The 16,009-nt window shown below is 45.7% G+C and overlaps 1 protein-coding gene across 1 annotated transcript in view; it reads left to right on the top strand.

The window, feature by feature from the left end:
* Positions 1 to 4,387: 4,387 nt before the first annotated feature.
* LOC119394799 (uncharacterized) overlaps positions 4,388 to 16,009 on the top strand; it is a 199,253-nt gene continuing 187,631 nt past the window's right edge. Inside the window, exon 1 of the mRNA XM_037662104.2 lies at positions 4,388 to 4,763. Coding sequence (XP_037518032.1) covers positions 4,631 to 4,763 — 133 coding nt within the window. The 5' untranslated portion in view covers positions 4,388 to 4,630. The remainder of the gene's footprint in view (positions 4,764 to 16,009) is intronic.

Raw genomic sequence — 16,009 nt, 5'->3', positions numbered from 1 at the left:
ATACAGCGGAAGCCGACTGGAGTCAGTTACCGTTGTCAATGCGAATAGCATAACGGCGACTCAACAACACTCAGCGAACATTGTGAAAACGCGCCAAGCGTTTTAACGCACTGGCTTGCACGAAGAACCATCGATGTTGCGTACATTCTTAACGGTGTTATGTTGCGCCTGATGAGGCATGATCATGCGGTGTATAGTGTAAGGTTAGAGCATCGGGCTTCAGTACTAGATGCTGCGAGTTCAAATCCTGTCGTCGAAACGTTTTCAACGTGTTTACGTTAACTTACAGCTTTCCGGTGTATGCATACGCCGCTCTAACGTCACTCGCCCATTTGTGCGTGTGGGTGCGTGCATGTGCGTGTGTGTGTGTGTGCGTACGCGCGTGCGCTTACACCAGGCGTGCTAAGCGAAAAAGAAAACACAACTGTTTACTGATAATGCTAACGGAGCGACATCCTGATAGCAAAAAATAAATTACTGTATATGCTAACTTTAGGTAGTAAAGTTGCGCGTAGGTCCGTCTAGAAATGACGGCTATGCGGCGAAGTCGCACTCCGTTTTTGCAAGCGACATGCTTAAGCGTGTCGCCGATCGACGTGCCTGACGTGTCACTAACCGGCGATGAACATTACCTTTTCACAGCAAAGAAGAAACACCTCCTTTCTGGACTGTACCACAGGAGTACAAGGGTTGACGTCACAGCCTCGGCAATGCATTTTTGGGGGGTTACGCTTTTTAAGAGGATTACGGCGGCGCCCACGGAGCCTTCCGTGAAAAGGTCTACAAGTACTGTTATACCCCTGTCACACGGCCGCCATCGAACTCCGTTAAACTCCATCTATGTAACACTCCATTGGGGTGTTTGACGGAGATGGAGCTGTGTCCACCTCTCACGACAATTTTACGAGCTTTGGACAGAAGCCGCAAGTGGTCCACTAGGCGCTGCTGCACCTGCGTCTGCATGCAAGATTTCGCGTCTGATCACGCTGAAAACATTCTCAGTCCTACGTGTCATCATAAAAACTATATTTTAATCAGATCGAACAAAAAAAATGTTTTGGATTTTATCGCAGAGACGTGTACCGGCAAGCCGGTTGGCAGTAACGTTGACAACGCTGTGCGTTTATTTTGGTACACGTTTTCTCCATCGCGCTGATTGTCAAACACACTGCAAGTTGTCGTCGAGCTCTTTGAAGTTGCGCTACCACCTGGATCACGTTGTCCTTTTCAATGTCGGATAAGTACAGGTCTTACCTTCAGTCCACGAAGCCCCTGGTATACGGATGTTCCCACTGCAGTTCGCATGTGCTGCCATCGTCGACGAAGAAAATCCGCGTCACCCACTGCTATGACTTTTAGTACTGTTGAAGTAAAATAAGGTGCAACGCATTAAGAAAGAAACGATATGCACAGACGTAAACACAACGGCGCACACGGACTCGAAGACACTTATTCAAAATGGCGGCACGACGGTTTTTCGCGAAGCACGGTGCCGAGAGTATGTGCACTTACACGAGTATTTATTTCCCATTAAACATGCGTTATGAATCGATGATACAGTGAGAGAACCTTCAATGTTGATAAAATGAATTATTCAGTTGAGTGCTTCTGTTTCGTGCTCGCAGTTTTTTCCATAACTGCAGATTACTGGGGACGAGAGCACTCCATTCCACCGCTACTGGAGATAGAACTCCCTTTGTGAAACGCTCTGTTTGACTTCCTTGGCACAACGGATACCGTGTGACACGGAGCGCATCTCCGTTGACGTAACGACGAGGGAGTTAAACGGAGTTCGCTGGTGCCCGTGTGACAGAGGTATTAAACCAGTTCGCTGCAGCGGCGGCGGGGAGTAAATATTTGACCTGCAATATCACCTTCTCCGCAATGCATAGTTGCTAGGGCGTTTAGAAAACAGACGTGCAACTCTGTTACCCAAAGGCAGCATATACAGTAATTCTAGTAAACGATTGTGAGCCATTCCACTGTGAAAGTGGATGACCAGAGAAGCTGTTTAGTACAGGACACAGCACAGGACACAGGACGCAGAATTTCGAACCTTAGCCGATGACACCCTGCGAGTGAATCCGAAATGTCTGTCTAGAAAGTTCCTTCTTAATTTAGAGTATATGCTCATTTAAGGTTTTTCGTTTGAGCAGCATGGTACCTGCGTCTTTTTGTCGCAGTCTGTTTCGCGATTGCCGCCTCTTCTGCAGCAATCGCGAAACGGAGAATGCGGCAAAAAGACGCAGGTACCATAGGTACCACGCTGCTGTACCCAACGTTGCACAACTACCTCTGCTCGATTTGCGGCGTACCTGACACCTCGGCCCACATGATCCTCGCGTGCCCGTGCAATATACAGACACAACGCCTTCGCCGAACGCCTGTAACGCTGCTCAAGAAAACGAGGACCTTCTCGAAACGTGAAAGGCCAAGCTCGCCTCAGAGGACCTGGACCAACAACGACGTCTCGTCGCCAGGGCTAAAGAGGCAGCGAAGGACAGAGGGTTCCTGGAATGAGGAGACCTCCCACCTAGGGTAGACGCGGGACTAGCGCCGCGACACCGTTTCGTTCAATAAACGTTTATTCCTGCTCCTCCGTTTCGCGAAATGCGTCGTCTTGTCTGGCATGACACATGCACCTGGCGTTTCGCGCACGATCTTAATTGGTGTTTGCCACCAGCGTGCGGTACATACGTTTCTGCTGACGCGCACGAAAAATAGAACCCTAGTTATACACAGATTCGCCGTAAAACATGGCAACTAATACGGCCATGCGTACTGAATTGTTCCGTCTGATACGAAGTCTGGAAATGATGCTCAGCTCGTCCGTAGGCAGAGAAAACAAATTAAACGTCAAGGTAGCAGCTCGCTTTCGCTCAGCGCCACACCTCTCCTAATGCCGCTCCGTTTTCACAGTGCATAGTAGAATATCGATGTAAGCTATTGCTTGGGCCTTTATCTAAGCGCCCCTGTCAATTTTCTCCACCTTTCTTTTTCGACAAAGCTAGATTTCTCACTATTACGCACGACCAAAGGAGAGAAAGGAGTCGAGTTCCCGAGTACGTTCAGCAGTATAGGCTGCTTCTTCTAACCTTACCCCGCTGCTCCATATTAAATTTTGTGGCTTTATCTTCTAGAACAACCGTGTGATATGAGGAACGCTTTAGCGAGAGACTCCGAATTAATTTCGATCGCCTGGCACTCTTCCACATGCACTTACACAAGAGAAGCTACACTAGAGGAATTCTTGCACTTAGTCCTCCCATTTAAACGCGGCTCATAAGCAACCCGTGATGGCCAACAGGCCAGCGCAACGCCATAACAACTATTGCGACACGGCAGGTGCATCGTCAGTACAGTAATACCTCATACAAACGTTGCCTCCACGAAAAGCGTAATTACTGTATGGTAAACTGTTTTTCGTATAGTGCACGTTGGATCGATATGTTTTTGGTTTTGTTGGCGCTGCTCGTCCTTTGTAGGATTATTTCAAAGTGCTATCACAGAGATGCCAGCATTTCCAGGGAGGTTAAACCTCGCGGAATTTTCTTACAGAGAGTAGCCTAATTAATTAGATTTCACAAAAACATTTAATGATGTCTATCTGTATAGTATGTGATACAGGGCTACACCATAAATGACATCCATGTGTTTCACGCATACCAATCTCTAATGAAATTTTACATGAACTTCAACGCAAGGGCATGCGATGGCATGCCCATGCTGATAGTTTTGTTTTGTTGTATTTTTTATTAACACGTTTCAGACTTAGCGCGTTTGTTCGTTCATTGTAAATGGGTAACAATAACTAAAGAGCCAGTTAGCATATTTTAACTGTGTATTCGGAAGCCGCATCGAATGTGTCCCGTATGTGTGCAACAAATAAATAGCGACAAAGTACTATATAAATCACATATCGCATTTTCTTATACATAACGAGCAAGTTCTCCTGGTTTGACTCTAAACCAAGCGATCCCAGTGTATTACTATATCACAACCACAACCGCCATCATTGCCAAACTACTTTCACAGCTTCTGCCACAAAACACAAAGGAGTGCAATAAATCAGCAGCTTATATATAAATTTCTTTTCCGCACTACGAAACAGAGAGTCAGATATAGGGCGAAGAAAGTTTGGCGAGATCTCCTGGGATGGCGCCACGCTTCAAGGTTGCAGCGCGCCTTTTTTTATGGTCGTCGCACCACGCTGCTCAACGATCGCACCTACATAAGCGAAGCGAGGGATAGAGAAAAAGAATAAAGCTGCGGCTAAGCAACATCACGTGGTGTCACGCGCGCGGGAGAGAGGGCAGCACTGTTCGGCGCGCACGTGCCTCGCACCTAGCGGAGTTGGCGGCAACTACAGCGGGGCGCGAGTCCTTGCGGTGAAGCGGCTGAGCTAGGGAGGGCAAGCTCCGAAGCTGGGGGCTCTTCTCGCTCGCCGTGTGTCGCAGTGGTGGGCGCCCGCGGCCTCGGCATGGGTCCCGTCGCAGGGCGGAGTTAGGACTCGCTGCTAGCAGCGCTCCGGTGCGTCTCGGACAGTTGGAAGAAGTAGGCGGAATCGGACCAACGCCTTTCGCTTTGTCGTGCGAAGTAGAGAGAGATTAGAAACAGAGCAAAGACCACTATGACGGTGCCTACCGTGCTGACGGCATCGCCGCTTTTTATGCTCTTGCTGCTTCTGCTACGTGCAAGCCGGCCGGACTCGTCGGCAGTGCTCGCTGCACCGTCTCCGGCACCCGGTAACGACACAGCGACCGGTGAGTGATGACGCCTCGCGCACGCGACGGTACGTGCTCGCATGCGTTTTGGACAGCGTGGGCAGCTGTCGTTACGGCGTCGAAAAGGTGGCACGCGATCGCCATCGGGTCCTACTAATTGTACGCGGAAGTGCCTCGGCAAGTGAGAGGAAATTAACTGTACCCGGACGTGCATTCGCTTCTAGGTTTTTGAAGTAGTGCAATTACGTCAACGCGATTACCAGACGTGTGTTGGTGTTGAGGAAAGACTTTAGTACAAGCAGACAAGTACATGACGAAGACGTAGAAACTGAGATTAACTCTATGTCCGTGTTTTGTTCTTGTCCTCGACATCTTGTGCTAATATGCTTTCCAGATGCTAGTAAGTCTAGTGTAAAACGGCTGTCTTCATAGTTTTCGGAAGTTGGATCGACTATCGTTGGGTGTTCATTTTACGGGACGTTTGTAGAAGTTGCACGAGACAGTGCAGGGCAAGACAATTTGAGTAACGATGCTTCACAGTGAAACCCCGCAGGCCGACAGGTAAAATTGCAATTAGGAATCTTCCCATGTCCAGCTGTGCGAGCGCTGGCATATCGCCTTCGAGTGATGGAAAAGTTGAAACACTACTCTTCGCCTGATTCGCTTGTAGTGCGCATTTACCGCTTGAAAAACGATACCTTCGGTCGAGACGGTGGTAGTGAGGTGTCTTCTCGATAAAACATGAAATGTTACGTCGTATATTGCATTCCGTGTAATCAACAGCGTTGCTTTTAATAACTACACTTTGTATAATTAGGTCTGAACTTTGACCACTGCTTTATCAACATACCATTCACTGACGGAGGGAAAGTGGCGCTCTTGTAATATGTCATTGGTGCTACTTATCTTTGACAGACGTTGTCGTTCAGTGAATTTTTGGCATCCGAAATGTTGACGTCCGAGACGACATTTTGTTTTCTCCTAACATTATGTGAGTGTATTCATGCAGTGCAAGTAGTCAGGTTAAAAAGAGACGCCCTTTTCTAAAAGGAAGCAAAGCAATATTTCCACAAGTGTATTCAATCGTCTCGTTAAGTGCGCTGCACTTCTTGGTAATGTATTTCACATTAATGCGCCACGGTCAACTTGACACAGCAGCAACGTAACGATTAGCATGCGGGGCACTTAAAAGAGCCGTAATGTGCAGTGACAAATACGTAGTCTCTTCCCGCGAGTGAATGGAGATTGATAGAAAAAGAAATAATAAGCGGCGACCACAAATATTAACCGTAGCCGACGGTAATTGACTGTAGCTAGCGTTCCTTAGCTGAGCGTAATGCCCATAATGATCATTCTGCGAATTAATAAGAGAAGACGCTCCCTGCAAGTGCTGAAGGTAAGAAGTGAGGGACTGAAGTCATTACTACGACGCTCCTGCACTTAATGCGAGAGCTAATGAAGTTTCCCGCCAAACTGCTGATCGCATGCATTCACTTGGCAATGCACTTTCTATAGCTTCGCGATTTGAGTATTGCCGGCTGCCCCGAGTAATTTAATACAAAACAAGTAGTGCGCCATCGTGTGAACTTTACGTAAGTGTTTCTGATGGGTAATCTATATTGACAGCGCAGAATACTTCCTCTTTGTATTACGTTCAGTTTGTATCTTCAATTTCTGCGTCACAAGATGAGAATGTTTGGAACGTGATCGGTGCTTTAAAAAGAACAAGAAAAACCAGACAAATACTATGTGAAGTGTTTGCAGAGTAACGAATGATTACATTATCGGCAGTCCTCCACCTACGCTTCTCATATAAAATGCCCCTATTTTGCCTTTGTATTCTGCACCTGATACGCTGGCTGGCTTTGAACAACATTGGACTTGACTCGAATAGTTCAGTACTCCGGGGAAGATGCAAAGGGAGGTATTATGTGCCAAATGTCCGTGAGGACACCTGCAAAAAAAGAACTCACACACAACTTCATCACCTTCAAGCAACTCACTTACTCTAGAACCATTATTATCGGCTTCCCTGAAAGCCAAAATTACACGTCGTAATGTCTTAAAAGTTGTTTATAATGTATGTGCTTGGCCGGCCAGAGTAAGTACCGAAGATATTATTAGGAAAGTTTATATTCTGTTTGAGGGCTGCTAACACTTTCTGAAAGAAAAAAAAAAACAAAGCAGAGGGCAATGCAAGCTAATAAGAGAAACTGAAAATACATTCCTAATCTCAGGAGATAGGCAGCTGTGGTATACTTAGCGAGAAAGCAACCAGCTCGATTGAGCGTGTGGGAAGAAGTAACAAAGGGCAGTAACGTGTTTAAAAAAGGTCGTAACAAAAACAGATACAGAACGTAGCGAGCTGTACTGGGAACCTGTCTGATTTGCTGCGCAACACTAAAGAATGGCTATGTTTTGGCACAAAGATAAGGCAGGCTGATTTCCCGAATGTGGTCACAACCGCAAGATAAGCCTTTAGTTTTCTTGTTTGTTTTTTTCTGAGCATAATTATTAGAGTTTGTTCCTCGGTTAGTGCCGCTGTCTAACGAAACCAATTACGTAGAACATCACGCGAATAGGTTTCAAGCCTGGTAGCTGTAACGCTCGGCGAAATTATTATTTTTTGTTGCTTTCGGACACCAGGACCTTCGATTGATTCGATTCTTGATCTCATTCAACTGTCATTGCACAAAAAGAGGTTACGAATAAAATGCTCCTCGTCGCTTCTAATTGCGGACGCAAAAAACGCAGCGATGGCTCTTTGTTCGTAACTGTCTCTCGACTTGAGAGTTCAAACGTGCACGCAGAGTGAGTATGGCCATTGTCGCTCATTCGAAGGCTATTGCGAAAGCCCACATTTGCCCGGCATTCCGAAAGGACTCTCCGGAAGGGAAACCATTAAAAAGTGACGAACCACTGAACAGAACATCCTTATGGTCCAGAGTATATAGTGCGCACTCGTTAAAAATCCTCCGTCATCCTTTTCCCGCACGTGGCATGGTTTCGCCCGTCCACAGAAGACTAGCGCCATCCTCGCTACAAATGAGCATGCCATGCTCTGGCCATGAGGAAGCCTGCTCCAACGGGTTATTTCGCAAGGGGTTTTCCCGGGCCCAACAGGAAGGCGTCCGTTCCGGGCATCCTAATGGCGCACTAACCCTTTCTCTGTCTCTCGGTGGCGTTGCCGCTAGAAAAAAAGACTAATCAATACTAGTGGGTCTTCTCGCCTGGCTGGACTCCCGTTGTCGCTTGTATCGCCTCTCTGGTCGCCGCTACAGTGCCGCATGTGGGCGCAACGCCGGCTGATTCGGTGTGTCAGGGTCGCGGGCGTGATTTAAGGGCGCTACGCTGTGTACGAGGCCGCCTGTCAGTCGACGAGTAGCAGTACGCATTCATCACTCCGCGACGCTGCGTGTTTGTGGTGCGCTAGCTCAATTCCTTTAAATAGGGTCCTGATAAAATCTTACGCATGCCGTTAGAAAAGGATCCGTACCTCTCCGACAACCATCTTATTGCCTCAACGGAAGGCCCCATTAATAAATTTTCACTAACAAGATTTATCACTCCGTCCTATCTTCTTTTTTTTTTTCACGTGCGCTTTTCGTTTCGCCAAATTTATCACGGGTAACTGAAAGTATACTTCACTGCATAAAGGATATTTGAAAGGAGATGCCGACCCTACGAAATCTTTAGGGCTCATTCATCAATTCATTCATTCATTCGTTTCATGGCAGGTTGACCCATTAACATGGGAGCTACAGAAATAATTTCAACACAGAAAAGTTGCGAAACATGTTCGAGAAAAGCGCAAAACAACAAAAGCGCATAGGGAGTTAAGTACTGCTTACGATTTACAATATCAATGAATATGCTCATGAAAGCTAAGAAAGTTAGTAAATTGCACTTTAAAGAGGGTTGGTTCCTGTTTTCCTCGTCGACCTCGGTGAAAAAAAAATCTTTACTGCGACAATTCGTTTGACACTAAAAAATAGGTTTGCTTTATACTCCTATTTTTCATTCTCCGTAAGGCTAAAGAAGAGCAGAGAGAGTTAGAATCATCATAATAATATTCTAATAAACGTCACGCATTGCCAGCCCTGACTCCCTTTTAAGCTGCAGCATCTCCCTACATGTAAGAAGAAAAAAAAAGCATTTTTTTTTCGGTGGTGCTACGGAATTGTTTCCAACTGCGGACATCCCAAGTGTCCGCAGTTCCGTAGACCGTAGAGTCGTTGGCGACTCCTGGTCATAGCGTAAGCATGTGACCTGCAGTCAGATTTCTTTATTACAAATTCTCTGAGCTCATTTATACGTTCCCCTGTGGCCCCAAAAATACCATCTACCGTCTAGCGCGTAAGCGCCTCAATTTCTATTGCCTGACATTTACGCTAATTGCCCTAAGTAATGCGTGAAGATTCCCGTACCACATAGGAAACTTGGAGTATCGGAACATTCAAACATGTAGTATTAATACATTGAGCACTGTAACGTTATATCGCATGAAAATTTATTAACGAAGCAGCTTTAGAGAGTAATTAAACAATAAATCGACCAAAAGTGTCTGTGGTAGAATAGTTGGCTTACGGGCCTCTTTAAGAGAACTCAGATACTGTAAGAGAAAAGCGCAAGAACGCAACGTTAAGTCTGAAGTTGCACACGAACGCCTTCCTAAAACCCTTTGATTTACCGAGTAGATACTAACGCGCTTAGAATAAATCCGACCACAGCGCCACTGCCACGCGAACCTCACAGCGAGACGCGGAAGCCACTGCGTCATTGTGAGCATCCGCTGTGGGCAATCTGTGTATTTTTAGAAGCTGCACGAACTCTGAGGCTAATGGCATTTATACACATATTTTTTGAGGCCGCAACAGTTAATGCTATAATGGACCAGTGGACGGGGATTGCATTGTAGAGAAAAAGAGTTATTCACAGTGGTGTCTGGCAGGGAGAAGCAGAAAGAGAGATTTGATTGAATAATTTCAGGGATGCCTTTCTAATGTAGAATTGTCTAGGCTACTCCTCTGAGTAGAAGAAAAAAACACCTATACCAAACCACGTAGCGCTTTAGTTAAGAGATTACATTAGCCTCTAAGCGAGTAACGTAATGCTAGTAACAGAATAATCATATATATCTGCAATAATTCTGCCTGAGAATAACTTCTTAAATGTCACTGAATATGTTGCTGTGACTTGCGTTGCAATCTCACAGCGGCCAAGATAACGAGTGTGACCTATGTGACATTACGGAGGCAACAAACGATCTCTGGTACACATTCTAGATGCATCCTGCTAATATGCTTCCCACAGCCGGTATGCTGTCCTCTCCAGGCGCGCTAACAACTAGTTGACGCACTTTATTGTCAGATCTGCGCGAGCATGAAGGAAGAGAGTCAGGTATTCATTGTTAGACTGTTCTCGCTGGTTAGCAAGCGTGGCCTTCTCGACGAAGAGATGGTTAGTGGTGACCTCCATTAACTGGACTGGGTTATCCCGGGACTTCTTCAGGTGATTTATGGGGACTCCGGTTCTGTTGAGGTACGATGGCGAACAATTAAACGTGGTCTTCTGTTGCCGTTGCAGCTTTCTCCCCATTAGTCTCAGCACTTCGATGGATTAGTTGTGTTGCAAAACCACAGCTGGAAGTTTGTTACGATACAAAAAAAAAGAAAACTTCGTCTGCCATTGAGCGAAAGTAACTTTTGCTGTAAAGGAGTCTATACATACGAGGTCGAATTCACAGAGCTTCTTTTCAGTGAGTTTTCCCAATGGTAAATCGGCTTCGCTAATGATATGTCACGCATCATGATTGGTTGAAATATTCCATGAAGAAAAATTTTAGCGTAAGCAGTTGTTGTGAATACGGGTCCTCGTTCATGTTCGCTTTAACTAAATACTGTGCAGTGAAGACGCAAAAAGGTTGTACGTGTGTGTGTGTGGGGGGGGGGGGGAGCGGGGGGGGAGGTATGATGCAATGGGGAAATGGATGTTGAAATATTGCAGACGAATCAGGCTAACAAAGAACGTTTCATTAAGCATAGTTGGTTTAATTTTAATCCAGATAATAAAGCAAAAAAAGAGACATTATTTGTATGGCACATGAATAAGTCAAGTCTTGCTAAAGGGAAACTAAAGAGACAAACGATTTCACTCGTATTATTACGCTACCCTTTCACAAAATCAAAAACACTGCTCCTGCCGCGAGAAGGTGAACAAAAGGCCAGGAAACGCACAAAAAGCAAATGCAGGTTTCCGAGCCAGCTCGAAGTTCTTGCTCCAATTCCTGTTCATATATCTAAGCGCCGTCTTTTAAGACCCGCACATTCTTTTATGAGTACACATTGAATTGCATTGTGTTCTAAGGGAGCGAGAAACTTGATATTGCAAGCTTCAGGAAGTTTTATTGGACCAGAATACAAAAAAGGACTTTGAAATGTGTGATGTCAAACTGACACTGCGATGCTAAGGTTTCGGCGCGAAATTTAGAAATTAGACTTTTATCTTCATTTTCTCTTTTCATAATGAACCCATCATTGCGTAATTAACGAAAGTAGAGTTTTAACGGCCACTTTATCAGTCTAAACTTATGTACTCTTTCATCTTAAACAGCTGCTGTTATAAAAAAAAGTTACAAAATTATGGAAAAAGACGTTAGCGCTGATTCAACAGTATATTTCGTAACCTTTGCATCCGTGAACGAGGCGAGGATTTCGTGGAAGTACTTTAGCTCGTAAGCGATCACTCGCTTCTGTACGGCGCTGCTCCTAATAACATAGAAACCCTAATCTAGCAGATGTTGCGACGGCGCCCTCCCACGTTAGCCCTGAACTAAGCCAGTCGACCATGATTTAGCTGCAGACGTGTGTGTTCAAGTGAGAGGAGACCCTGAGAGGATTACATCGGGCGAAACACGTGAAATCTCTTGGCATGTATTGCGATTGCTTCTTGGTAGCCTTTCTCTTCATGGGAATCGTTGTGCCTTTTCGCTTAGAGCTACTTAGTATTATGACCAGCGTCATTGCACATCGGCATATAGTACTTGAAGAAGTCATCGTAACCCGAAATTAAACATACAAAAAAAACGGGACGCAGTAAGCGGACATCAGGGGTGCTGTCTCCCGCCGTCTCCCATATTGTGTTTAATTTTGCGCTACGATGGCTCCTTCTAGTACTAAGCAACTGAGGAACAAACTTAAGAAAGCCCCCTTCTAACGTAAAATTGCTACATTACCTGTCCCTAATTAGGCCTAATCTGGAATACGCGTGCGTAGTACGGGATCCATACACGAAAGCTGGTATCAATAATCTCAAGAGAGCGCAGCTAAAAGGAGTCAGGTTTTAGCAAATTTTGAAAAACCGATTTCTCCACCGAACTTATGAGAATTAACAACATCCAACCGCTCGAGCTTACGAGGCAGAATCAAAGATTAGCATTTTCTAAACTACTTTACAATAATAATTTATCTCTAGGCTCATCTCTATATCTATCACATCTATTAACGAGAACTACATGCCACCGCAGACATGATGCCCTAGCGCCTTACTTTGCTAGAACAAACCATTTAAATACTCTTTCTTTTTCCCATCACACTGCAACCGAATAGAATTGTATAAATGGGCCCACACCTTAATCTTTTATTGATACTGTTTTGTTTTGCCAAATGGATTCACTATATCTACCACTTGTCACCCTCCCTTCTTGGACCACGTGTCCGCGGTATTCGTTAAATAAATAAATAAATAAATAAATAAATAAATAAATAAATAAATAAATAAATAAATAAATAAATAAATAAATAAATAAATAAATAACCAGGAACAGGACATCGGTATAAAGTTAGCGTGTCAGGAGTTCTGCGTGCTTCACTAGGAAGCCACTAATGTTGACATGTCGAATACCAAGCACAGAAATTTCATGAAGGCATTCTGTTGACATCTTAAGTGATGACATGCATCCAGAGTTCGCGCCTTGAGACGTGAGATATCTGGTGAGCCTATGTATAGGCACTTCATCCTTCAATTTACCTTACGTTTCATTAAATGCTTTATTACTCAGGACTCTACGCTTCACATGGGCACTTTCGCAGAAGTTCCGGTAAAAATGTAGGCTTGAAGTAACTAAATGTCATCAAAGAAGGATGTCTCTAGAACCAACGTTGCGATACGTGCCTTTGTCGGGGTGTTTTTTGACGAAGCTTTCGCTCCAGCGAAATTACTTTCTCGACGACTTCTGACTAATTCAAGTACACTTTGAATTACAAGAACGAATCCGCCATCGTGGCTTAGCGGTTATGACGTTGCGCTGCTAAGCACGTGGGTGCGGGTTCGATTACAGGCCAGGGCGGTCAGATTTCGATGGGACCAAAGCGCAAAAAAAAAGCCATGTACTCAGATTTAGTTGCAGGTAGAAGAAGTCCAGGTTGTCGCAATTAATCCATAGTCACGCCACTGCGACGTGACTCATAAGCATATCGTAGTTTTGACGCGTCACATCCGAGAATGACATTTTACGGGGGAGCTGTTATACTGCTCACTGCGGCTCCTTAGCGGCTGCTGCCCGTTGTTATACGGTGGTGTACTGGTGGTGGCATAAAAGCCCCCTGCAGGACATGTAAAGCTGACATGGAGAATCGCACACATCAGGAAAACTCCGGCTTTGCGAAGATCTGATGTCAAACGTTCATTTCGCCAGGCGCTCTTTATGGGCCGCCGAGGATGCTCACGAAAGCTAGAAAGAAGACGCAGCGACGATTGCGCCGGAAAACAGCGTTATAGGGAGGGCCGCAGTTTACAATAGAACTCTCCGCTTAAGAATCCTTTAACCCAGGGGACGGCAACCTTTTGAGGTGGAGGGCCGAGTTGCATGAAGCCGAGACGGCGGGGGCCGCATGACAAAACAAGGGGGTGGGGGTTTCGATATTTCTTTGCTCCTATCTAACCCCATTTCAAGTCAAAACTGCCATGTCATCCTTGAGGTAGGATGTGACAAGGGGAGGGGGGAGGGCTGGTTCTGACGCCGTGCCGGGGGCTGCACGATACTGCCCTAGGGCAGCAGGTTGCCAACCCCTGCCTTAGACCGCTCTCAAAGAAGAACTTACACCCTTTAACACCGCTGGTAACCAACCGGCACCGAGTGGAATGGTCTCGTTTTTTTTTTCTATTACGGCGAAAGTAATTAATAAAAGTACTGCTTTAGTGCCACTACTGGCTTGAGTACCGTGATAATCAGTTGCAGATAGTGGCTTAGCTGTGGCTGCCAAGGAACAACAGCATGGCGTTGGCAGTGGGTTGAAGTACACACTCTCTCTCTCCTGCTTTCTCGCTTTCTCTCACGTATACACCACAGTTGATTACGGCTAATCCGTTCTTTCTTCGGCGCCTCCAACGGCGCCTTCGATCGTGTCTCGCATCGCACGGAAGGCCTACCCGGATCAGCTATTCGACGCCCGAGCTGGCACTGTCATTTCGTGTGACGCGTGGGTCGAGGCTCGGCTTTCTTGTCACACTACTGATCTCCCGTGAGACCTTGCGAGCGGCCTTTTTTCCCGAGGGAATTGGGGCAACGTGTGGATACTGATTGGGCCACTGATGTGTCGACATTGCCTCTGCGATTGGTCTTGGATATAGGTCTTGCGAGTTAATCTTATGATCCTTGTAAACACGTGTTTTTCCATAGAGTCGCGGCAGAAGCTTACCAGGCAGAAAGATTGCCTGAATTGCAGATTGTAGTGTGCCTCGCGATGATAATTCAAGGAAGGTTTAACGGTTAAAAGGAAAACACGTGGTAAGGTTCAATCAGGCAATCTGAGGGAAACATTTAAATTCTATCAATATGTCGCTTTCTTTTTGTTTCTTGACCCCAAATTAAACTTCGTTTTAACGTACACAAGTATGCATGAGCGTCGCATAGAGGCGTGCGTATAGCTTTGAAGGTTCGCGTGGCAGTTCGAATAGCATTCTTTTCCCCACTGTACCTCTCAGAAATTCACAAAATGGCCACGGTGTACCAAAAAAATTTCCAATTGGTTCCACGGTGCAAAATCTAATTGCTCCATCTGGAGGATCAATAAATAACCCGGGTTTATGATTACTATATCAAACATTCTTGTCAGACTTGCGACAATGTCCCATTTTTGTACAGCAATCTTAGTGCTGATAGACACGTTCCTCTCACACTTTCAGAAACTCCGGTTGTACCCGTGCACTTCACGATGTGACGTGGAGTGTGGGAAAACTCTTATGATTTAGGTAACGCCGTATGCTCATCGTCAAGTTGTGGTCTTGTGCTGTCAGCACAAGTGCGCGTGCTGTAATGAAAGTCATTCAAGGGCTGCTAAATGTGACGCTGTTTTGACTCCAAGATGCAACACTGTTATATCGTATTTACAAGTTTCATTAAATGACGTATCGTAAGCTTGATGGGAAAACGTTGAGAGAAAAATGCCACTGAAGCCAACGTTTCGACAACAGGACTTGTCTCCACAGAAGCAGCCGATGCCTTCCTTAGCAGCGTTTTTAAGCACGTCTTGCAGAATCTCTCCCCACCTCAGTGGTAGAGGAGGAGAGAAGTAAGCCTGTGCGCAATGTTTAGCCTCCTTCTCCTCTTCCACCATTTGGAATGGGAGAGAGTAATGAAGGCGCGCATGAAAACGCTGCTAGGGAAGGAAGTTGCTACCTCGACGTAGAAAAGTCCTCTTGCTCAAACGTTGGCTCAAGCAATATTTCCTCTTCAACGATTTCTCATCACTTGGAGCGTCCATCTTCCCTTGAAGTTCTCTCTTGTGTGGATACCATTGACTTGTGGCAAAACATTCGAGCTCACGCTCACGCTTCGCAATGTAGAATTGCTTATTAGCATTTCTTGCGCGGGCTTCCCTGACAGGGCCTGTGTGAAGGTTTCAGAAGAAAAAGCGGAGAATAGCAGTAATTATTCTAAAAAGACGGCGTGCAAACACGGACACAGGAAAGAAGTCAGGACACCGCAAACACCGACTAACAACTGAAGAGTTGTCATCTGTTTCGTAAACACACCAAACACACCGATATTCGTTTCGTAAAACACACCAACAAATTCACTGCTTGCCGTACAAGTGTGGGGTATAAGGTCCCTTTCAGCTGCGGCCGCTTCTACGTAGGACAGACGGGTCGCTGCATTAACCAGAGATTATTGGAACATAAGAGATCGCTAGCCGGAGGCTCACCTTCTAATCTATCTTTACATTGTCGAGAGTGTAAGTGCATGCCAAAATTCGATGAATGCGCAGTGTTGTACCGGCATAGAA

This window comes from Rhipicephalus sanguineus, chromosome 5 (assembly GCF_013339695.2).
Source record: "Rhipicephalus sanguineus isolate Rsan-2018 chromosome 5, BIME_Rsan_1.4, whole genome shotgun sequence".
Taxonomy (NCBI): Eukaryota; Metazoa; Arthropoda; class Arachnida; order Ixodida; family Ixodidae; genus Rhipicephalus; species Rhipicephalus sanguineus.
This window is presented reverse-complemented; position numbering and strand designations above follow the sequence as displayed.